At 39.2% G+C, this 26,166-nt stretch overlaps 1 protein-coding gene across 2 annotated transcripts in view; it reads right to left on the reverse strand.

The window, feature by feature from the left end:
* Positions 1-3,739: 3,739 nt before the first annotated feature.
* Positions 3,740-26,166, reverse strand: part of LOC140492083 (glutamine--fructose-6-phosphate aminotransferase [isomerizing] 2-like) — an 85,924-nt gene continuing 63,497 nt past the window's right edge. For both annotated transcript variants that reach the window (XM_072590785.1, XM_072590786.1), the window contains 7 exons: positions 23,014-23,134; positions 22,625-22,782; positions 17,535-17,649; positions 12,211-12,338; positions 7,376-7,543; positions 6,425-6,586; positions 3,740-4,333 (listed from right to left, as the gene is read on the reverse strand). In XM_072590785.1, the coding sequence (XP_072446886.1) occupies positions 4,289-4,333; positions 6,425-6,586; positions 7,376-7,543; positions 12,211-12,338; positions 17,535-17,649; positions 22,625-22,782; positions 23,014-23,134 (897 nt within the window). In that variant the 3' untranslated portion in view covers positions 3,740-4,288. The remainder of the gene's footprint in view (positions 4,334-6,424; positions 6,587-7,375; positions 7,544-12,210; positions 12,339-17,534; positions 17,650-22,624; positions 22,783-23,013; positions 23,135-26,166) is intronic.

Consider the following 26,166-nt stretch of genomic DNA (forward strand, 5'->3'; position numbering starts at 1 on the left):
CTCCTCAAAAAATTCTAACACATTTCTCAGGAAAAAGATAGAAAGTGAAGGTGAGGATCATCAGATCAGACATGATGTCACTGAATGTTGAAGTAGACTTAATGGGCAGAATGGCCTGCTTCTATTCTGTTTATGGTCTTATGGGTGTGGGGTGTGCTGGTAAAACAATTTGCTAATTATGAGATACAGCTAGCTTGCTCTTTCTAAGGCTAGGCTATACGGGAGTTTGCACAAAAATATTGCACATTGTATATCAGGCCAGACAGAAATTTCCAGCGGGCAGATGCGTCAGTGGAGGCTTAAGTGATATAGGTGGCCGAGTCAAGTTCAGGAGAAGGAAGGAGTCTTTGTGGCATGAAACCCTCAAAAGATAATCCTCAGGAGTTGGAATGGTAGCTGGTGGCAGGGAGATCATCTTCCAGAGCCTGGACATAAGAGCTTGGCAGCAAGGGGACAAGAAGTCAAATGATCTCATACACAACTGGCCCATATTAGCGAAAGCACGTTCACTTAATTTCTCCAATCCACCAGTACACCAGCTTCTCATGCTGCTCAATGCACCACACTCCCATCAACATCCAGTAGTATTCTCTGGCACTCAGGACTGATGCCAAATGTCCAGATCACCAACACACCCCCATCCACTTACCAATGCTGCCAAATAAATCTTACCATTGCCATATAATTTCTACTATTCAATGATGGTAAGTATGTCACCCAAAAACAGTGTAACACAACTTACAGAAATGTTTCTCTCTACTGCAGGATAAGGTTGCACACAATAGAAGTAAGCAGAGCTGAACTGACAGGAGGTAAGGACAGCTGCATCATCTTCTGAGCTCTGCAGAGGAGACGTCTGTCATTGTGGACCCAACTGCATCAGAACTGTGGCATCCAGCATCACCTAGAATTTTTGAAAATGATGGATGTTCCTGCCCTATTCCCTGTCCCTGGATGCTACTCTCCTCATGCTGTTTGGCATGATAAGCAAACTGCAGATGATATGGCCATGGATATCTTGCTTCCCACCCCATCCCTTTCCATCATAGTAACCATTCCTGAGTTTCTACTTTCAGATACCCAAGAACTGCCACTTGCCCAGCCCCAGCAACAACATGGCGTTGCTGAAGATACCCCATGACTTGAATGTGTACTCAAAGCCACTAGTTCAGATACTGCCAATGCACATACATCAGAGTTTGGTACAGATGTGTGAATAACACATGGTGAGGCTTCAGGGCAAGATTAGCCTAGGATGAAGACCGCTCAAGTGAGAGCCTTGATAGGATGGCACTCAGGTAAGCACCAAAAGGAATGCTGTAAGATGAAATTTTTGTCTGCCAAAAGCCAACCTCTTATAATTCCCAAGGAACTTCTAGAATATCACCTTATCAGAGAACTCTGGGCAGAAATTTCATTCTAGGAGAAAGTGAGGACTGCAGATGCTGGAGAGCGGAGTCAAATGGCACTGTGCTTTTCTAGCACCACATTTTGGATTCAGAAATTTAATTCTGTGCAGTTTCTTCTTCCGTCCTTGTCATCCTGCAGACCCAGAGTCAGTGCCATTGTGGCTTCCATGCACGCTACAGCCTTTGTGTGCACAGGTCACCATCTCCTCTGTTCTCCCCCAAGGAGGAGGCAAAAGATCCTAGGAAATAGAAGAACTCACTGCAACTTGTCCAATAACAACCCAGAGTATTTCCATACATTTTGCAATTGAAAAGTTCCAAAAATAAAATCACCTTAGCCCAATTTAGAACCTGAATCTAAAATATCATTAACGCAAGCACAAAGTTGCACCTTCATGCATCTTGTTTAGATCATGATATGGAGATGGGTTGCCTGCATATTTGTTCCTCAAGTTAGGAATTCTGGCTTCATGAGCATCAGCTAATAATTGTTAGCTCCATTTCTGGTTTATTTAAGATACATGCAAGAAGTCGAGAACATAAACCAAAGCTGACATGCCAGAAGACTGAAGGAGCACTGCAGAACGCTTGTAGATGAGCTGTTAAGCTAATTTTCCTGCTAGGTAGTTGTAAAGATCGCAATGTACTTTTTCAAAAAGAGCAGTGGAGTTATCCCCGGTTAATATTCATCTCTGAATTAATATCACAAATATGAAAATATCTGGTCATTGTCAAATCACTGTTTGTAGGAGATTGCTGTGTGAAAACTAGTCATTGTACTTCCTCTAATGAGTAAGACTTAATTACAAAAAGTACTTTCATATGCTGTAAACCATCTGGTGATGGGGCAGAGCACTGTACGAACACAAGATTTTCTTATCACATTAGCCAATTCCAGCTGTGTGACATCTGGATACTGTCCATCCACAGCCTTTTGCATGATAGGGAAGCAGTATGTGAACTCTGCAACTGACAGAACAACTACAGAGAACAGTGCAACAACTGCGAAATGAATGTTGCAAGATAATTTCTCTCCTGTAACCTCTTGTAGTTTTCCTAACCGATTAGCATTACTCAGCTGCTAAGGTATGGTTTGTTTCTAGTGAATCCATAGCCTTTTCAATGTTCCAATATGCTTGTTACAGTCTATTAATAACATTAGTTGTTTAAAGAAATCTTAGAAAAAGTTGTGGGCCCTGAGAGCAAGGAAATGTTTTCCTTTAAAGTCAACAGAAGTCTGACAAACAAGATAGCTTCCTTTTGATTCAGTAATAAATTGGAACAAAGTTCTTAAATGAGACTGCAGCTGATAAAAATGCATAAATGGTGCTAAATCAGGTAAGATAGTCATATGGTAAAACTTTGCAAACATTCAAAATAAACAGTATTGCGAGGTCACTTGCATTTTCCCATGCAGATCAGCAAAAAAATTCTATCCAAGATTTAGAATTTCAGAGTGGTAAGAGGTTAAAAGCAGTACTTCAGGGAAATAAAGTAAAAAAACTAATGGAAAGCTCTGTTTTTTTACACAAGAGCTAGAACAAATAAAGACATCAAGATGTGATAGTAACTCTATTTAAAACATCGTTTAGGATAAGAGTTCGAGTACTCTGCATGTTTTTAGATTCCAAGCTACGGAATAACATTCAGGAAATAGAGGAGGAACAACTCAGTTTTTTTTAGATTTCTGGAGCTATGAGGAAATGGACTTATGAAGCAGAGCATGGAAACACAGATAATTTCCACTAAAAGGGGAGATTATGGAATGATCTGATATAAATATTTAAATTATTAAGAGGTAGGACAGAGCAGATGGAAGCAGGTGATTCTTGAATATGGAACAAGGTGACATAGATATGAGATGAAACACAAGAGACTTAGGACAGTGAGCAGTGTTGAGGTTAAGCAATACATTCTCACACAAACTATGTCAATCAACTTTCAAGAATAGATTTGTGTGAAGAATGATGAAAGGGAACAGTGCAAACATACAGGATTAGCACTGCTGTTCCTATGGAGAATATAAAATAGACTGGATGGGCCAAATGGCCTGAGATATGTATTAATTCTTATGTAATTTTCTTAAGCAATAGTTAATTTACTTATTGTTAGGTGCAAGAAGTATACATTTTAATGGTAAAATGACACAACCAGTAATTATTTACTCTGACACTAAGAGATCTCATTACCAAACACAACACCAATAATTCATGTATGCAATACATAGCTTTTTATTAATACGAGGTTTATATTAATAACTGATTGTTTTGCATACTTAATTAGTAATGTATGATCTCAGTAAACACAATTGCAAAATGAGCTATAAAGCAATTTTATTCTTGTCACTTAATTTCATTTACAAACTTGGAATAAATCTCAACACAAAATATATTACAATTAAGGTCAAAAAGATCACCGTAGATACCCTTAACAAACAAAAAGATTAAAGTTATTATTTAACTTATAGATAATCTAAAATCCAGAAAAATACATAAAAATGACCATAAAAACTTCTACAGCTTTTTCTGTAGTTATGAATATTGCATTGTTGTATGGACTCATTCTATGCAGCTCATGTAAACATCAGTCCCCTTCCAAGTTTTAACTCAAACCAACTACAAAAATATTTAGTTTCTCCACTGACAGAATATTAAGGATAAGGTACATAAAAATGTACTAATTCTACATAGAACATTATATTGATTTGAACTCAAGTCTGCCATGTGTACACAATCTGCATCACTACACATGTCCCAGCTAGATAACTTCATTTAGTTATATATAGCTTTCACATTTCATCAGAAGAAAACAAAAACTAGAAGGGAACACAAAGGTTTGGACAGAACATCAATTTTCAAATGCTTGCAATAATTTGGTCTTCATTCTACGGTGACGGATTTGGCCAGGTTTCGAGGACAGTCCACCTAAAGTACAAAATTCAATTTTATTAATAGGCACTTACAGTAAAAACATAACTTTCTGCATGAACAGAACGACTGATAGCAATCAGATTGATGCTTAAAGCCAGGAATCTTTCTGATCTAGACCATTCAGCTTCTCTAAGCCATTGAACTAAGACCTAAGGTGGCTACTATTAGAGAAACAGCAGAAGATTACAGGTAGTTTAAACAAATAATTTTCTGCTCGTTTGTGCACATAATACCAATCTAGGATAACTGACAGGGCTTCAGCTAACAAAATTTCAGCAATCTCACTGTAAACGTATGATAGATGATCTGAATGGATTGTGGTAAAATTTCAAAATTAAGAGGAAAAGACAGATAGAAAGAGAGAGAGAAAATAACAGATTTAATAAGGACATCATAATATGTTTTATTTTCTAATTTTTAAAATAAAATGCACTATTGCGATGTAGGTATCGCTGCCCATTCCCCTCAAGAAAGTGTTGGTGAGTTGCCTTCTGAGCCATTACATTCCAGTAGCTGTATTTAGACTGACAATGCCATTAGGGAGGGAGTTCCAGGATTTTGACCCAGTAACATGAAGAAACAGTCCAAATCCAGATGGTGGGTGGCTTGGAGTGAATTTTGTAAGTTAGTGGTATTCCCATGTATCTGCTGCCCTCGTCCTTTAATAGGGAAGTGGCTGAGGGTGTGAAAGGTACTGTCTAAGGAGCTTTGATGAATTTCTGTCGTGCATCTTATATATGGTACACATGCTGCTACTGAGCATGAGTGATGAAGAGAGTGGATGTTTGTGGATGTGGTGTTACTCAAGCAGGCTGCATTGTCCTGGATAGTGTCAAGCTTCTTGATTGTTGGTGGAGCATTCATCCTAGCAAGCAGGCAGTAGTCCATCACACTTCTGACTTGTGCCTTGTAAATGGTAGTTAGGCTTTGGGGTATGAGGAGGTGAGTTACTCACTTGAAGGATTCATAGCCTCTGACCTGCTCTTGTAAGCACTGTATTCATGTAGCTAGTTCAATTAGTCTAGTCATCTAGTCAATTGTAGCTCCAGGATGTTGAGAGTGGGGGAATTGAGTGATGATGATGTCATTGAAGGTGAAGGGGCAGTGGTTCAATTCTCTCTAACTGGAGGTGGGCATTGCCTGGAAGTTGGGCGGTGCAAATATTACTTGCCACCTTAACAGTTCAAGCCTGGATACTGCTCAGGTCTTGCTGCATTTTGACATGGTCTGCTTCAGTAGCTGAGGAGTTGTAAATGGTGCCCAACACTGTGCAGTCATCAGTAAACATGCCCACTTCTGATCATATGACAGAAAGAAGGCTATTAATGCAGATGGTTCAGCCTAGGACACTACCCTGACGAACTCCTGTAGAAATATTCTGGAGCTGAGTCAACTGACCGCCAACAACCATAACCATCTTCTTTTGAACCAGGTATGAATCTAACAAGTGATTTTTTTTTTACCCTTGATCCCCATTGACTCCAGTTTTGCAAAGGCTCTTTGATACAATACCAATCAAATGTGGCCGTGTTGTCAAGAATCTCACCTTACCTGTGGAATCCAGCTCTTTTGTCCAGGCTTGAACCAATTTCACCATGAGATCAGGAACAGGTTATTGCTGAGAAGATGCTGCTTCTTGTATTATATTTGATCACACTTAATGTATAAAGAGAATTTGCTTTTGCTACAATCTCACAGCATTTCACATGAACCTTTAGTATCTCAGTGTCTGAGACAGCTGCTCAATAGATTAATTCAAGATGTAGCATGATATACACACACTTTACATTATCCCTAAACAAATGTACAATGGCTACAAGGCTATCTTTATCCTTTATGTGAGTAAGGTTGAAGAATTTAGCCAAGTTCATAACTAATGCTCTTCTGTTCCAGTAACCATGTAGAGTTGCAAACACACCTTTGTCAAATTTTAAACAACAACCCACAGACTCATTATCACTTCAGGTGATTTAAGTTGCAAGTTTGTATCAGAACATGTTTTTACATTAAGAATTTATGGATATTTGACTTCACTGATTAGCAGTTGTGCTATATAGTCATCATATCTTAAGATATGTAACTTACATCATATCCTCGAAGAACAGCCAAATGGAAAGAAAGGAGTTGAAGAGGAATTACAGTCAAGATACCCTGCAAACAGTCAACTGATTGTGGGATTTCTATTGTTTGGTATGCAAATTTCCTCATTTCCTCATCATTCTTTGCACAGAGTATTATTGGGCGGCCCTGAAAAAGAAATTAGAATAATTAGTTTGTGACACAGGTGAAATTACAAATTAAATACTGTGGATGAAGGTCCAAGGCAGTGATGATTTGGAAAAAGAATCTTTTAAATTTGTAAAAAAACTCCTGAACATGTGCATTAACAATGCATTTCTCTGTTCATTCCTCCACTTTCCAACAAAAAATGTTCTTATACTTTTGTTTCAGGCAGCAGTTTTGAGCAATAATTATGTACAATTCATTTTCATTTCTTAGTTGTGGAAAAATTTAATGCACAGGCAGAATCTAGGCATAAAATGTAGCATCCAAAATCTAAATGCTGTTTTTGAGTTAATAGTTTCGTGAAAGGTCACCTTCATCAAAATATTTTGAAAAACACTATTTACTATAAGGCATAATACACTAATTTCTCTTGTTCCCACACCTAACTTTAGGTGCATAATGGAACAAATCACATATGGCATTCTCTTAATACTTAACCCACCTCTCATTTTACAGAAATACAAAAGCACTTTTTGTGGCCCTTCCCGAAATGTTACATGCAGATGTCTCAATAACTCCAAAAGTAGCCATTTACCATGTATTCAAAGTTAATTATGGGCTCAAATTTTCACAACAAAAAAAACACTCTAGATTTAATCAATGATCAAAAAGTAACATTTTCTTATAGTTTCATGTAATATTATATTCTGTCAATTGAACAGAATGACACATAAAGAATTAAAATTAGTTCTGTGACTCAAATGTAATACTAAGACAGGATATTGCAAAACATAGCAATTATTGCTGTACCTGGCGTGCAACAATTTGTTGAACAGCATTCTGACACTTGATATAGCATGGATCCCTCATGGCAATCATTATAATAGGCATCCTTTCATCAATTAAGGCCAAAGGACCATGCTTTAACTCTCCAGCCAGAATCCCCTCAGAATGCATGTATGTTATTTCTTTGATTTTCTGTCAAAAAAGCAAAATTCATCACTATTTAAACTTACAACTGTCGGCAGTGTTCCAACTGTTGTGCCTAACTTTAAAAACTAGAAAATGCCAGGATGGGAAATAACTTATTCATAAGGTCAGTTGCTGTTATACAAGTATTTTACTAACAAATATCACCATGTATTTTAAAGCTAAACAAGTATCTAAATTTGCAGATGGTATGAACTTTAGTGGCATAATGATGTAGACGTGATCAATACATTATGTAACATACACAGATCAAGCGAATGAATGAAGCCATGTCAGGTTGAGTTCAAGATGGGGAAATACAAAGTTATTCCCTTCACATTCAGGAAAGACAAATCAGAATATTTTTTTTTAATGGTGAGACACTTGGAGGAATGGAACAGCAAAAGGATTTATGTATGTTTCCACAAATCAGTTTAATGCATGCAAATAGGTACAAAAGAAATCAAGAAAGATAATGGAATACTTCCCTGTTTCAGAAGGAATTTGGCATGCCAACGTTGCAGAGTCTTAGATCCCATATAGAATATTGTGAGAGATTTTTGGGCCTCTTAACCTCAAGAAGTACTTAATTCCTTGAAGGAGTTACAATACAAAATTACCAGGATGATACCAGGACTTTAGCAATTAAAATTGGTGGCCAGATATATGGGTGTGCTGTAGAAATGGCAAGCAGGTACTAGATCTATTTTAGCACTGACAATTTTTACAAGAGGCTAAGTTAGGAGCAACATTACCATGACAATTGTGGAAGTAGACACATCTGAAGTTCTGCAATTTAAATGTAAGACAGCAGGTTTTGTGGGTAATGCACACTGCATCAACTGAGTCGTAATGAAGTGAACCACGGTTTGGAACCAGGAACTGGAAGGAAGGTGAACATAATAGTTGTCTACTTCACATTATTATGAAATGTTGCAGCGTAGGTCATGCTATTTTTACTACAGGTGAGTGATGATGGTGCTTTAGTTGAAAATTGATGTCCATTTAAAATTGGGGTTGCCAACAACTGACAAACTGCTAAGGGAAAAAAAGCATTGTGTAAGTGGGAACATTTTCAGATGCATTAGAGTAAATCATTGACGAACATACCTGCATTGTACATGTTTAAAAAGTTGGCCCAGTTTGTAATTGAAATCTGATTATGTAAAAACTCTCATTGTATTAATTTTGTTTGGAAATTCAGCCGAGCCACCTGTTTGCCTGTTTAAATGACATCTTCAAAGATGCTAATGGATTCTGCTCAGCAGGGGTAGTCATATTCAGCTGAGGAAGAGAAAGTGAGCTTGTTTATGTTTGCCAAGATTATGACCTACTGATAATTGTTTTTTTTTAAAACTCTATTCAAGAAATGCTGTTTATTTTTACAGATTCATGAGCTTTTCAAATGCTTTCAGATTTAATAAAGCAAACACTATAATACTGGATATGGGTGAATTAAGTGAGGTGGGAGTGGTGTTGGTGGTGCTGGAGGTCTCCTCGCTTTTAACCTGATGACCTCAGGTCTGTTGGTCACTTTTGCTGCGTGATAATTCTATGAACAGCTGTCCTAGATAGGAAGTCTGATTTCATCAATAAATCTCCTGACATCTGATTCCTAACTCAAACATTAAACCTTGGCCTCAGGCCCCATAACTGTGGTCCAGGGGCGATTTATTCAATGTATTTAAAATAACTAAAGAATGTGATTGGGTAGGGAAGAGGCGATGGCCTAGTGGTATTATCACTGGACTGTTAACAACTTGTTCTGGGTTTGAATCCCATCAAAATCTGGAATTAAGAATCTAATGATGACCATTAATCCATTGTCAATTGTAGGAAAAATGTATCTGGTTCAATAATGTCCTTTAGGGAAGAAAACAACCGTCCTTACTTGGTCTGGCCTACATGTGACGCCAGACCCACAGCAAAGTGATTGACTCTCAATTGCCCTTGGGAGGGGCAATAAATGCTGCCTGGCCAGCAATGTTCTCATTCCATGAATGAATAAAGGGGAATAAAACAGATAAATCAGTCACTGTTGGGAAAATTGAAGTCAAAGAAACATCCTCTAAAAATTAAAGGTAAATCAGGAAACATTTTCTCTCATAAGGCTTAGCAAATGTGGACCTCTCTCTTCCACAAGACCATGGATATTATAGTAATACAAATCTTCAAGGGCAAGATCAATTTCCTTACAGTTCAAGGCTTTAAGTGGCACAGAGCAATGATATATTAATGCAACTGAGGTACACATTAGCCATAATCTACTGACAAATAGGATTGCAGGGAAACTCTTATATATATGTTTATGGAAAATATGTAATACACATAAGAATACAATTGGCAAAGGGAAGCTAAAAGTTTATTTTTATAATATCAGGGATAAAAGAATGGCATTATTTGTATCCATAGAGGGAGACTGAATAAAAACAAACCCCAACAAGCCACCCATCATGCAGGATTATGAGGATAAAATGCCCAAGAGATAAAACTAAGAAAGTACTGAGTAGACGGATTGTAAACTACACCGTGGTAGGAACATTGAAATCAAAATCCTCTAAAAATTAAAGATAAATCAGGAACTATTTTTATTCATAAAGATTAGTGCAAATATCAACCTTTCTTTCCTGGTCGAGGAATAGCATTTTCTAACATTGAGAGATTGGAACAGAGACAATAAAAAGATCTGTAATAGGGACAAGTAACAACTTTCCATTCCCTAGTAATTGTTACAGTTAACAAGTTTATAGCAAGAAAGGCATCTTTGTATTAGATTGCTAAATATTACTGTAAATAAAGCATGCTATTACAGAATGGGTGGGTCAACAATAACCAAAAAAATGTAAAATCAATTTCACGAGAGAATCACTGTGATCCTGATCCAATGAAGCAAAACTAGCATTTTAGAATTTAGCAATTAGGCAACAAGAGGTTTCCAATTATCACTGAATCATTCTATGTTGCGATGTGAAAATGACTAGGGGAAACATATATCACTGTTAAAGACTTTAGGAAGCATTTTTTACTGTGGAAATCCAATCAGACTTTTAAAAAATCATTTTACAGAACTGGATGTAGGGGAGAAACAAGGAGAAATGAGCAAAGTAGAGTCCTTGGTGTCTGAATGATATAGTGTTAAATAGTCAAAAGGTCAAACAGAACTATCTTAAGCTGCCTGATGAAATAAAGCTGTCTTGGAAGCCACACAGAAAATAAATGGCAACTTAAAAGAAGTAACAGAAGAGTGAAAAAGAATAACCATCATGGTTTACAGGTACATGGTGAATGAGCACCAAATGAAATAAATTATACAGGAACCAATCATTTTAAAATATTACTGTACTCTTACCTGCCATCATTTAGGAGAATCTTAAGTAATGGTGGAATATGCCCATCATTTACAATCTGAATAACCAATAATTTAATCTAAATAATCTATTCTAATCTAATCTAAAAGAGAGAATCATAGAGAAATATGCAATAAAATGGGGACAGAGTCTTGGATACAAAATAGTTAAAAGAAAAGTGGGTGGCACAGTGGTTAGCACTGCTGCCTCATAGCACTAGGAATCCAGGTTCGATTCCTACCTTGGGTGACTGCCTGTGTGGAGTTTGTACATTCTCCCTGTGTCTGTGTGGGTTTCCTCCCACAATCCAAAAATGTGCAGGTTAGGTGAATTGGCCATGCTAAATTGCCCTTAATGTTAGGTACATTAGTCAGGAGTAAATGTAGGGGAATGAGTCTGTGTGGGTTATTCTTTAGAGGGTCAGTTGGACTTGTTGGGCCAAAGGGCCTGTTTCATTCTGTAGGGAATCTAATCATAATAGTAAGTTCCAAAGAGGAGTCATATTGGACTGGAAACTTTACTTCTGTTCTTTTTTCACATATGCTGACAGACAAGCTGAGTTTTCTCCCATTTTCTGTTTTTGTTTCAAATCTACAGCATTTGTTTTTTTTACCAAGAGTCTACCACATCAGCTGTGCCATCATTGTAATCTATTTGCATTACAAATTGCTAAGATATAGAAGCATGGTGCTTGTGTTACAGGATTAATGATCCAGAGGTATAGATTATTAATCTGGAGATCAGAGTTTAAATCCCATCAGAGAAGTGAGGAATTTAATTCAATTAAGAATTTATTTAATTTAATAAAACCTTATAAAACTTGTAATAAAATGCTAGAATGAGTAACAATGCCCACAAAACTATCAGAATGCTGAGAAGGTGCATTTGGTTCAATTACGTCCTTCAATGAAGGAAATCTGCTGTCCTTACCCAAATTAGCCACACAAGACTCCAGAACAGTGGCAATGTGGTTGCCTCTTCCCTCTGAAATTGCCTAAAAGCCACACAGTTCTACTTGCAAGAATAGCTGACTATTATCTTCGCCAGGGCAAAAATGGATGGGCAATAATACAGGGCCTTAGCAGTAACGATCGCATCCCAGGAGTGCATTAAAATTAAAATTCTTCAAAAGCAATAAGTAATTCTCTTAAAATAATTCAACATTGGACTCAAGGCCTAAACAGTCAACATTATGAGAATTACCTTTTTCTGAAAGAAGAACAGAATGAAAGAGCGTAACAAAGAACATACACATTTGAATAACCTGGAGAAGATTGTAAACAATCATGAACGGAAATTAAGAATGGCTTTTGTGAAGGGTCTACTTACTAAAGCTCCTTCCAGGCAAGTAGCATAATGATATCCACGACCCATGACTAAGAGTGATTTGTGTTGGAACAACTCTTGGGCAAGCAGCTGAATGTTGTTATCCAACGCCAACACTTCTTTAATCAGGTCTAAGAGAAAAGTTGTGTGAAAATAATAATGGTGAATTAATCATAGAAATGAAGGTAGTTACCTAGTTAATTTTAATGGCAACATATATATGCAGTTGTTCACAAGCATTTGTCTTCTAAATAGTATTTATAACAGCCATGATAATATTTTTCATATTAAGTGTTTTCATGTTAAGTGTAATGCAGAAATAGAGCTCATTTGGCCCCTGTCAGTGTCAGATCGCTCCCAGATTAATTTAAAACTGGGTCCAATGTTCTGCTCTCCTTCTATAACTCTGTAACCTTTGTTGTTTCAAACATTTGCACTCCCTGAGGCAAAGCCATCCATGCTTCAGTAATTTTTTTTTAGATTAGATTAGATTACTTACAATGTGGAAACACGCCCTTCGCCCCAACAAGTCCACACCGCACCCGCCGAAGCGCAACCCACCCTACATCTACCCCTTACCTAACACTACGGGCAATTTAGCATGGCCAATTCACCTGCACATCTTTGGAGTGTGGGAGGAAACCGGAGCACCCGGAGGAAACCCACGCAGACACTGGGAGAACGTGCAAACTCCACACAGAGAGTCGCCTGAGGCAGGAATTGAACCCGGATCTCTGGCGCTGTGAGGCAGCAGTGCTAACCACTGTGCCACCGTGCCGCCCATTCAGTAAAAGGAAATTCCTCCAAATGGCTCTCCTCACGTGGCAGTTTTAAATTGTGGATTCCTCTTTACTAAGTTCTCAAACACAGCAAATAACCTTTGTCGATTATTCTTTCAAAATTTATGTTAATGTTTTTTAAAATTGCCATCAAGTGTGATTTTACATGTCTCTTCTGTTGTGGTAATAGCCCAAAGTATTAAAATCATTCCCGGAATTGCCATGCCTCTCTTTACAGTGAAAGACAAAAAGGTTCCCAAAATCTGAGAAGACCTGAGACAAAGGGAGGGAAGGATTTAAAACAATGCCTGTCACGGAAGAAAAAATGCACAACAAACAAATGGAACTAAAAGCTATCCTGTTTCCTGGACCTGATAACCTGCATCCTGGGGTCTGAAAAGAGATAGCCACAGAGATAGTAGATCTGTCAGTTGTAATCTTACAAATTTCACTGGATTCTGTAAAGTTCTAGTGGATGGAAAACCTCAATTGTCAAGAAAGGAGCAAGACAGTAATCAGGAAACTAAAGGCTATTTAGCCTTTAATTAACATTTTAATTCCAGCATTTTCCCAATGATACTGACAGTGAAATAACAGCAAGGCATTTAAAAAATAACTATACAATACAGCAAAGTCAACATGGTTTTATAAAAGAGAAATCATATTTGACAACTTTGTCAGATTTCTATGAGGATATAAGAAGCAGAGTGGACAACGGAAAATCAGGAGATAAAGTGGGTTGAATCTTATAGGGTTCTGAATGGGATCCATTTCATGAGCTGGGGGCATGTCCCTGAGTGTACAGTGTCCTTGCAGCAGCATTACAATAATAGTTACTGTTACAGTTTGTAATACAGCATTAACATGTAGAAGTAATTTTGCAAGTGAATCAGATATGTCATGGGAGTTCTATAGGCAGGCACACGTCAGATGTCAATGTCTGTGGACGTGAGAGGAGTGTGACCAGGTTCCCATAGTACGTGGCCAGTGACTGAGCATGCTGTCATAGTGCTCACTCATGCTGACCTGAAAAAGCCATGATGAGTTTCTCCAGCCCATTTTGTGGATGATACACACTGCTGTCTCTGTGTGTAAGTAATGAAGGGAGGGATGTTTCAAGGTGATGGAGGAATGCCAATCAAGTGGGTTGCTTTGATCTGCATGGTGTCAAGCTTTTTGAAAGAAATGGGAGGCAATCTTCCTGAAACTTCAAACCTTCTGAGGGGGCATGACAGGATATATACTGAGAGTATGCTTCCTCTCACGGGAGAATCAAGATCTAAGGTAGACAGTTTCAAAATGATCGGTCTCCCACTTAAGAAAAAGAGGAGGAACAGTTTATTTCTACAGAGATTTACCAATCTTTGGAACTCACTTCTCCAGAAAGCAGTGGAGATTGGATCGTTGAATAAATTCAGGCTGAGTTAAATTTTTGATTGACAAGGGAATTCAAAATTATGGGAGGGCAGGCAGGAAAATTATGTTAAAATCAGCCATGATCTTGTTGAGTGGTGGAGCAAGCTAGTGGGGCTAAAAGGCCTTGATAATTGCTCTATTTCTGTTGTTTCATACTTGGAGAAGGAAGGTAATGCTTTTGCGGTTAATGGAATGGTGGGGTGAGAGCTGGAAGGAAGAAGAACACCTCTACGATGTATTCGCCAAAAACAGATACCCCGCAATTTCATCAACAGATGCCTAAGGGAAAGACAACGGAATGAGGACATGCCACAACCCAAAGGACTAGCCACGTTACCATACATCAAGAACATTTCTGAACTGACAGCCAGACTACTGCGACCACTAGGACTCATAACAGCACACAAACCAACAGCCACTCTCAGACAACAACTCACAAGGACAAAGGACCCGATAGCCAGCCTGAGCAAAATCAACGTAGTATACAAAATCCCATGCAAGGACTGCACAAAACACTACATAGGACAAACAGGAAGACAGCTAACAATCCGTATCCATGAACACCAACTAGCCACGAAACGACACGACCAGCTATCCTTAGTAGCCACACACGCGGATGACATGCAACATGAATTCGACTGGGACAACACTACTATTATAGGACAAGCCAAACAGAGAACAGCCAGGGAATTCCTAGAGGCATGGCACTCATCCACAGATTCTATCAACAAACACATCGACCTGGACCCAATATACCGGCCACTGCAGCGGACAGCTGGAACTGACAACCGGAAGCGGCAGAGACAGGCCACTATAAATGCCGGAGGAAAGATCACAGAAGCACTTCACAGGAGGCTCCCAAGCACTGAGGATGTCACCTAGACAGGGGACGAAATGTCTGCAACACAAATTCCCAGCTCGGCGAACAGAACCACAACAACGAGGACTCGAGCTACAAATCTTCTTCCAAACTTTGAATGATAAATGTAAATACCCCAATTTAAAATCTATCATTTTAAAATAAGTATGGGTTCTCAAGAAATTAAATTTAGTGATTAGGAAGATGAACAATTTTCAATAGTACAGTTTTTTATTTTCAAATGTGTTTTTGACCATGAAGGAAGGAATGCACTGGTAACCAAGCACCACTACTCCCTGAGTTATACCATTAGTTGCGATTCTATCACCAAAATGGCCAAAGGTATCCTTATAGTCACTGTTATTCAGAACAGAAGAGACTTTCATAGAATATTTTTCATGAACTTAAAAATAATCCATTTACTATAAAACAAAACTCATTTTTAAAAACTACAGGCAAAACTAGTCAAATGAAGTCCTGCAAGGGTCTGTGTAGGGACCAAAACTATTCATGTTATACATTAATGATCTGAATGAAGGAACTGAGGGCATTGTCACTCCATTTGCAGATGATCCAAAAACAGGCAGAGGAACATATTGTATCAAGGAAGTTGGGAGGCTGCAGAAGGTCCTGGGATAGGCCAGGAGAATGGGCAAATACGTGCAAGATAAAATACAATATGGGAAGGTGTCAGGATATACTCTTTGGTCTAAATGGGGAAATACTTTGGAAATCTAAAGCTCAAAGGGATTGAGGAGACTTAGTTCGGGATTCTCTTAAGCTTAACATATCAGTTAGTTGGCAGTTAGGAAAGCAAATGCAACAATAGCTTTTATTTCAAAAGGGCTAGAATACAAGAGCAGAGGTGGATTGCTGAGACTGTATAAGGCTCTGGTCAGACCGCATTTAGAATTTTGTGGGTATTTTTGGGCCCCCTATCTAAGGAAGGATGTGCTAGAGTTGGAGGGGATCCAGAGGAGGTTTACAAGAATGATCCCAGGGATGAAGGACTTGTCACATGAGGAGCAGTTGAGAATGCTGAGTCTGTACTCATTGGAGATTAGAAGGATGGTGGTGACCTTGATTAAAACTTACTGGATACTGAGAAGTTTGGATAAGGTGGACATGGAGAAGAAATTTCCACTGGTAGGAGAAATTAGGACCTGACGGCATAGCCTCAAATGAAAGGAAGACCCTTTAGAACTGAGACGAGGAGGAATCTTATGAGCTAGAGGGTGGTGAATCTGTGGAACTAATTGTCACAGAAGGCTGTGGAGGCCAAGGCATTGAATGCATTTAAGACAGAGATAGGTAGGTTTGATGAGTAAAGGGATCAAGCCTTTCAGGGAGAAAGCAGGAGAATGGGGTTGAGAAACATATTAACCATGATCAAATGGTGTAGCAGACTGAATGGCTAAATGGTCTAATAACTAAGCTACAATCCAGAATTAAAACATAGCCCCTTGTCGTTCGAAAATGAAAACACTAACGTAACACAAAAGACAACCCAACCCTGCAGAGATGATAAGGGGGTATATAAAATCCTTTTTCGGCTTAGGGCCTGAAAACAAAAGATAGAATTTGATAAAATTCTCAGTCTGTTGGATTCTTGTTGACAAAATTGAATTGTTGCTAGAAGATCTTTCAGGTAAGCTTTGGGTCAGATGGATTGAAACTGAGTTGGTTCCATGTCTTTGGATAGCAGTCACAGTTCAGATTTTCATGGATTTACAACATAGTCAATATACTGAAATGCATAAACTTTATCTGGTTCCCAAATATCTCCAAGAGATAATTTCAGAGAAAGAGAGAGAGAGAGAGAGATTTGTCTTTACATGCATGTTTTAGAGGTTTTTTTATTCTCTTTAGATTCTATGATTTTAGAACAAAAACCAAGGTCAGAAAGGTTGCTGAGGAGCCATCAGTGTGAGGTCCCATAGTTTCTTAAAACCAGGCATTTCAGCCATTAATGGCAGTAAACTCCATAACTTATCCCCTTAAAAACTTTTCTTGGATACTTTTTCAAAATGACTTGAGTTTCTGAGTCAGCGGGTGGCTTAGAGACAACATTCAACTGTTGACCTAAATCTTGACTAGTCCAGAAAGTTTCAGGACTGTTTAATATCTTCCAGCTTTTCACATGGTCCATAAAGATAGATATTTAGAACCAATAAAAGTATTTTACTTAATTTTAAATATTCTTAATCAAGAAATTAATGTATAGTTCCCTTCTTAAATTCTCAATGCTCAATTTGATATAAAATGAAAATTACTTGGCAGAGTTTGAAGACCATTGATGATCTCCTTTCTTCTTTGCTTCATAGATATTCGATCTTGAGACATCAAGAGACCAAACATAATCAAAGAAACAAATTGGCTAGTGTAGGCCTGTAAAGAAGATAGGATAAAACAGGTGATCAAAAGTTTCAGAATGCTGTAACTACATTTAGGTATCATTCAGATAACTACTTAAGATTATTAATAAAGTTTTAAAAATCACAAACACTTCCTATTGGAAGTGTTCTACTAATTACTAAAATTTTACAGATTACTCATCTTAAATAGATATAGGTATGACTTTATTGAGCCACATATTTTTAGAATCCTATGCATATAACTAGTAAAATACGGACTTTTGTACAAAACAACAAATGGCAGATCTATGAGGTTTTCAACCATTCACTCAATAGTTATTCCATCAGTGGCTCTTTATATGTTACAAAGATTTAAAGGTTGAAAATATGAGAAAACTGCTAATAGAAACTTTTTAAATGGAAAAAGAAACGGTCAGTCAGCTTCTTGAATTGCAGAATGGCTACCCCCAAGAAGGTTTTTGATCACTGGATTTCCTTCTTTCTTTGAAATATTTTATTTCAGACAAAAAGATGCTGAGTTGAATTCACCCTAAATTTAGTTGTGTCCATTTTGTAAAATATTTCTCTAATGAGTTTTTTCACACAGCTTTACTCTGCGGTCCTCAGTACCCAAGCACCACGTCATCACTCTTGCAATATCTTATGCTCTTCAAAAGCTTCTGAAAGGGGTAATGTTGGAGATCGCATTAAGTTTAACCAAATCTGAAAAAAGATATGGGCAACAGCTTAGGATCTTGTAAAGTGATGACCTATACCTTTGGAATCTTCATTGTCTTAATAACAATGTTCATCTTATTAATGTAATTTATACCTGATTGCTGTCATAAAACAAACTGCATCTTGTTTAGGAGCCTGTTTTTATTTAGATTCACTTGGTGGCAGCAAATTATCCCAATTGCAAACTGAAAGTCATTGACATTGAAATGCAAATAACATGGTAATAGAAGTTCCAGACGACTGGATGGTGGCTAATGTTATGCCTTTATTTAAGAGATGCTATAAGGAGTAAGCTGGGAACTAAATACTGGTGAGTCTGGCATCAGTGGTGGATACGTTGGTGGGGGAGGATTCTGAAAAATAGGATTTACAGAGGAACTTCGATTATCCGAACATCGATTATCCGAGTTTCAGATTATCTGAACAAGATCGCGAGGTCCCGATGCTTGGCTAAATTGTGTTATCTGGCATTCGATTATCTGAACATTCGATTATCTGAACAAAATACCTCCCCCCCCCCGCCCCCGTGTCGTTTGGATAATAAAGGTTCCTCTGCACATTCATTTGGAGAGGCAAGGACTGATCAGGAATAGTCAGCATGGCTTTGGGAAATTGTGTCTCACAAACTTGACTGAGTTTTTTTAAGGATGTAACCAAAAAGATTGATGAAGGCAGAGCAGTTGTCAACATGGACTTCAGTAAAGCTTTTGGTATAGTTCCACAAGGTAGACTAATTAGCAAAGTTAGATCACATGAGTTTCAGTGAGAGCATCCCAATTGGATACAAAATTGGCTTGGCGTTAGGAGACGCTGGATGGTCGTAGAAGGTTGTTTTTGGACTGGAGGCCTGCGACCAGCGATGTTCCGGAGGGTTTGGTGCTGAGTCCACTGTTGTTTGTTATTTATGTAAATGATTTGGATGAGAATGTAGGAGGCACAGTTAGTAAGTTTGCAGATGACACCAAAATTGGTGGTACAGTGAAGAAGGTTATCTAAGATTATAAAGAGATCCATTGGGCCACTGGGCTGAGGAGTGGCAGATGGAGATTAATTTTACAAAAATGCAAGGTATTGCATTTTTGTAAAACAATCAAGGGCAAGGATTACACAGTTAATGGTAGGGTCCTGAGTAGTGTTGTTGAACAGAGAGACCTAGTGGTTCAGATATGTAGCTCTTTGAAAGTTGCTTCACAGGGAGTTAGAGTGGTTAAGGAGGCATTTAGCATGCTTGCCTTCATTGCTCAGACCATTGAGTTGGGACGTCACATTGAGGTTGTACAGCATGTTGGCAAGTAAAGTTTTGGAGTATTGTGTATTATTCTGGTCGCCATGCTATAAGGAGGATATTATTAAATTGGAGAGAATTCAGAAGAGATTTATCAGGATGTTGCTGAGACAGGAGGGTTTGAATTATAGGGAGAGGCTGGATAGACTGGGGCTTCTTTCACTGGAGCATGGGAGATTGGGAGGTGACCATAAGTGGTTTATAAAATCATGAGGGGCATAGATAAGGTGAAGAGTAAAGGTCTTTTCCCTAAAGTAGGAGAGTTCAAAACTAGGAGGTATACTTTTAATGTAAGAGGAGAAATATTTAAAAGGGACCTGAGTGCAACTTTCTCACACAGAAGGTGGTTCATATGTGGAATGAACTGCCAGAGGAAGTGGTAGTTGTAGGTACAGTTAAAACATTTAAAAGATATTTGGATAGGTACATGAATGGGGAAAGTTTAGAGAGATATGGGTCAAATGCAGGCAAGTGGGATTGGTTTAGATTGGGAAACTTGATTGGCATGACTAGTTGGACAAATGGGTCTGTTTCCCTGCTGTATGCCTCAATGACTCTATAACAACGAGTATTCCAGTGGACCCAAGGTCAGAGATTTCCAGTGTACCTAAGAGCGGTATTGCACACTCACAGCTTTAAAGACTTTTAAGTTACAGGAGTAAGCCATTTGGCCCCTCAAACCTGCTCCACAATTCAATAAGATTATGGCTAATCTGACACTCATGTCCAATTTCCTGCTTTTTCCTCTCATGATCAAGAATCTATCACAACCTTTCAATAGCAGAAGAACTGTACCCCCACAGCTTTCTGCAGCAAAGAGTTCCAAAGACTCACAAGTCTCTAAAACAGAACCTCCCCATTTCAGTCTTAAATTGGTGTCTCTTTATTTTAAGATAACCCCTCTGGTCATAGACTCTCCCATGAGAGGAAGCATCCTCTCAGCATTTACCCTGTCAGGGCCTTTAAGAATCCTACACATTTAAATGAGATCCCCTCTCATTTTTCTCAATTGGAATAAGTACAATCCCAGTCGAAAAGTGTGGCGCTGGAAAAGCACAGCAGGTCAGGCAGCATCTGAGAAGCAGGAGAATTGATGTTTTGGGCATAAGCCCTTCATCAAGAATGTTGCAGGGGAGCTGACAGATAAACAGGAGGGTGGAAGTAGGGGTGAGGTAGCTGGGAAGGCAATTGATACATGCAGACGGGGGTTGATGGTGATAGATCGGAGGGGAGGGTAGAGCGGATAGATGAGAAGGAAGTTGGATAAGGACAGTTCAAGAGGGCAGTGGCGTGTTTGAGGGTTGGATCTGTGATGGCGGGGCGGGGGGGGGGGTTTGAGGAAACTGGTGGTCGACATAAATGTCATGTGGTTGGACAGTCCCAAGGCAGAAGATAAAGTGTTCTCCCTCCAGGTGTCGGGTGGCCTGGATTAGCCAGTGGATGAGACTCACCTTCCACTCCACTAATCTCCAGATACAGTGCATTCTCCTCTGCCATGTCCACCACCTATATAGAGATATATTACCCTCTCCACCCCTACTGGCATTTGCAGAGACCATTCCCTCCGTGACTCCTCGTTAGGTCGCCTCTCTCACTAACCCACCCTCCACTCCCAGCACCTTCCCTTACCGCCGCACGAGTAAAACCTGTGCCCACATCTCCCTCCTCACCTCCATCCAAATCCCCAAAGGATCCTTCCACATCCAGCAGAGATTTTCCTACATATCCAAACATCTCATCTACTGTGTCGGTCACTCTCGATGTGGTCTCCTGTACATTGGGGGGACAGGATGCCAACTCGTGGTACATTTCAGGGAACATCTCTGGGGCATCCACACCAAACAACCCCAATGCCCTGTGACTGACCACTTCAACTTCCCTTTCCACTTCACCAGGGACATGCAAGTCCTGGGCTTCCTCCACCATCTAATCCAAGCCACCTGATGCCTGGAGGAAGAACACCTCATCTTCCTACTTGGGACCCTCCAACCACATGGAATCAATATCGACTTCACCAGTTTCCTCATCTCTCCTGCCTCCACCTCATCACAGATCTAACCCTCCAACTCAGCACCATCTTCTTGAACTGTCCTCCCTGTCCATATTCCTTCCCACCTATCAACTCTGCCCTCCCTCCAAACTATCATCATCACTCCCCATACCTGCATATACCTATCACCTTCACAGCTACCTCATCCTCACCCCCATCCTCCTATTTATTCCTCAGCCTCCTTCCCCCCCCTCCTCACATTCCTGGTGAAGGGTTTATGCCAGAAGCGTCAATTCTCCTACTCCTCGGATGCTGCCTACCTGCTGTGCTTTTCCAGCGCCTCATTTATCAACTCTGATCTCCAGCATCTGCAGTCCTCACGTTCTCCATGAGTACAATCCCAACCTGTTCAACCTTTGCTGAGAAGACAATCCACTCAGGCCATCTAAGGAAACCTTTTCTGAACTGCCTCCAATGAAATTATATCTTTTGTTTAATAAGGGAACCAAAACTCTCACAGTACTCTAAATGTGATTGCATGAGTGACTTGTATAGCTACAATAAGACTACTATTCCCTAGTTTCTTCCATGAAAGTTCTGAAGAGTGTACGATGAAAATCTTCAACTTCTTGACTTCTTTTATCAATGTCGAAGTTCTGCATAGCCAAGCAATTTACGCTGAGCGCAGCATTCATCAAACTACTGTAGTTGGAGATCGCATTAACAGAAAATACACTGCTTTTGTTAAGTTTGAGCACTGTTTTAAGTTAGCTCATTTTTAAAAAATCTATGCTTATGACTCTGTCTTTAGAAATTACAGCACCTGGCACAAAAAATATTACATAATTTAAAATTTAGTTAAAGAAATTCAGATGTATTTCTGAAAAACATCTTCCTTGGCAAACTTGACTTTATTATACTTCTATAGCCAATTCCAAATTAAAAGTAGACAATTAAAGGTTATCTTGCATATTTTTAAAGAAAGAACTCATTAACCTTTGTGCTTGCCACGCCAATTTCAGGTCCAGCATTAAGATGGATTCCACAATTGGTTTCTCGGGAAATAGAGCTTCCAACTGTGTTGGTGATGCCAATAGTCAAAGCACCATGACCCTTACAGTACTGTAGAGCCATGAGAGTATCGGCAGTTTCACCTGTTAATTTGAAATGGATGTAAAATTGTATTATTTTATAATCAGTTCTGTTCACTTCAAATCACTTGAATTGCAGGAATACGATCAATTTATCTTCCAAGTGAATAACTTTGAATGTTATTTTTTTCAGAACAGCAGAAATAATAAAGTCCTCACAATTGCATGCAGATTTAAAAGTTATCAAAGAAATTGTAAGACACCAGACTACCCAAAATGTGTTTGAATGCACACCTGACTGGCTAATAAAAAAGCAGACATCATCTCTGAAAACTGGAGTACTTCTGTCCAAGAAATCACTGGCAAGTTCAACCATCACTGGCAGTTCAGTCAGTTCTTCCAATACTTGACGTGTCTAAATTAACCAAGAATATTGGATATAATGATCAAACAGAATGTATGAGTCTACATTGGTTTCGTGCAAGTTACCTGCTAATTTAATTTTGTAGTATCCAGACAAGATTTTTTAAGTGTGCAGCCATTGCATTAACTTAATTGGCACGTCTTAAGCAGGCTATGAACCTTGAGTTGCTGCAAATCACATGGCTTAGGGAACTTTTGGATTTGTAAACAAAAATATAACCATTCACAACTACATCAATATCTGTGCATATTTTAAGGCAGTTTTGTTTTTAAGTATTCTAGAATCACTCATGGTTTTTCAAGCATGAGGAATAAACTCCAAATACAATATGGAATGCACAGAATTGAAGTAGAGAAACAGGTCATTCTCTTGAGGGTTGAATTTTGGCTAGAACATTAGGAGGCCTCAAATCTTTCTTTTTAAATGGATAATGTTGTGAGATCTTTGACATCCATCTATGAGTCGGATGGAGCTTTGGCCTGATGCCTCTCTGTGGGATTTTGTGGCTAATAATCGTAAGACATAAATGAAATTACAAATTTTCAATAAAGTTGCCAAAGCTTGACAATTGGCCCTGTAGCAAGAAATGCAACAATGAAAGCTTATAAGTGGATTTATATAACCTTTTAAGAGCCTACCCAAATCAATGAAATGGTTTTGGGGGAATAAATCTGTAATACATATCACAGGCTTTCTTACATGGATAGTAGAGACAACCATGGATGCATATAAAGGGTGTAAAAGTACTTCATTGACTGTGTATTTGACTAAGAGGCAACAAGTACAAACATTGTGATCCACTTTTATTTATCAGGAATGTAATGAAAGAGGTTGTTAACACATCTGCTCTCTGATGCTCAGTTTGGGTTCTTCCAGGGCCACTCAGCTCCTCACTTCATTCCAGCCTTGGTTTAAACCTGGATAGCAGAGCTAAATTCCAGAATTGAGGTGAGGGTGACAGTACTCGACTGTTTCTACAGTACAGCATCAAAGTATCCTAGTACAACTACTCTACTGAGAATCAAGGGAAAACCTCTTCAGTGGTTGGAGTCTGACCTTACAAAAAGAAAGATTGTTTAATGGAAATCAATCAACTCAGTCCTTGAACATTGTTGAAGGAGTTCCTCAACAGCGTGTCCTCAGACTAACCATCAGTTGCTTCATCAATGACCTTTCCTCCATCAGAAGACAGGATGGGGATGATGAAGTTCGTTGATGATTGCATGATGTTCAACGCCATTCACGATGACTCAGATTATAACGCAGTCCATGTGTATGTGTAGTAAGACCCAGAAAATAGCCAGGTTTGGTCTGATAAGTGGCAAATGACATTTTCGCCACACAAGTGTCAGGCAATAACCAACTCCAACAAGAAGAGCTAACTGTTAACGCTTCAGACTCAATGGCTTTACCATTGCTGAATCCCCACTATCAACATCTTCAGCAGGTATCATTTACCATAAACTGAATGGATCAGCCATATAAATACAGTGGGTGCAACAAATCAGAGGCTGAAAGTTCTGTGGCAAATATCTCACCTCCTATTTCCCTGCAGCCTGTCAGTTTTTGCAGGACAAAAGTCAGGAGTGTGATGGAATATTTTTGGATAAATCCAGCTCCAACAACAAGAAAAAGGCTCAACACTATTAAGGACAAAGCAACCTCATAGTGACATAGAGATGTACAGCAAGGAAACAGACCCTTCGGTCCAACCCGTCCATGCCGACCAGATATCCCAACCCAATCTAGTCCCACCTGTCAGCACCCGGCCCATATCCCTCCAAACCCTTCCTATTCATATACCCATCCAAATGCCTTTTAAATGTTGCAATTGTACCAGCCTCCACCACTTCCTCTGGCAGTTCATTTCAAACATGTACCACCCTCTGTGTGAAAACGTTGTCCCGTAGGTCTCTTTTATATCTTTCCCCTCTCACCCTAAACTTATGCTGTCTAGTTCTGGATGCCCCGACCCCAGGGAAAAGACTTTGCCTATTTACCCTATCCATGCTCCTCATAATCTTGTAAACCTCTATAAAGTCACCCCTCAGCCTCTGACGCTCCAGGGAAAACAGCCCCAGCCTGTTCAGCCTCTCCCTATAGCTCAAATCCTCCAACCTTGGCAACATCCTTGTAAATCTTTTCTGAATCCTTTCAAGTTTCACATCTTTCTGATAGGAAAGAGACCAGAATTGCACACAATATTCCAACAGTGGCATAACCAATGTCCTGTACAGCTGCAACATGATCTCTCAACTCCTGTACTCAATACTCTGACCAATAAAAGAAAGCATACCAAACGCCTTCTTCACCATCCTATTTACCTGCGACTCCACTTTCAAGGAGCTATGAACCTGCACTCCAAGGTCTCTTTGTTCAGCAAGTGTATAAGTCCTGGTAAGATTTGCTTTCCCAAAATGCAGCACCTCACATTTATCTGAATTAAACTCCATCTATCACTTCTCAGCCCATTGGCCCATCTGGTCAAGATCCTGTTGTAATCTGAGGTAACCCTCTTCGCTGTCCACTACACCTCCAATTTTGGTGTCATCTGTAAACTTATTAACTGTAACTCTTATGCTTACATCCAAATCATTAAGGCAAATGACAAAAAGTAGAGGACCCAGCACCGATCCTTGTGCCACTCCACTGGTCACAGGCCTCCAGACTGAAAAACAATCCTCCACCACCACCACCATCAGTCTTCTACCTTTGAGCTAGTTCTGTATCCAACTGGCTAGTTCTCCCAATATTCCATGAGATCTAACCTTGCTAATCGGTCTCTCATGGGGAACGTTGTCAAATGCCTTATTGAAGTCCATATAGATCACAGCTAGATCATCAATCTTCTTTGTTACTTCCTCAAAAAACTCAATCAAGTTTGTGAGACATGATTTCCCACGCACAAAGCCACGATGACTATCCCTAATCAATCCTTTCCTTTCCAAATACATGTACATCCTGTCCCTCAGGATTCCCTCCAACAACTTGCCCATCACCAATGTCAGGCTTACTGGTCTATA

The sequence above is a fragment of the Chiloscyllium punctatum genome, chromosome 20, assembly GCF_047496795.1.
Source record: "Chiloscyllium punctatum isolate Juve2018m chromosome 20, sChiPun1.3, whole genome shotgun sequence".
Taxonomy (NCBI): domain Eukaryota; kingdom Metazoa; phylum Chordata; class Chondrichthyes; order Orectolobiformes; family Hemiscylliidae; genus Chiloscyllium; species Chiloscyllium punctatum.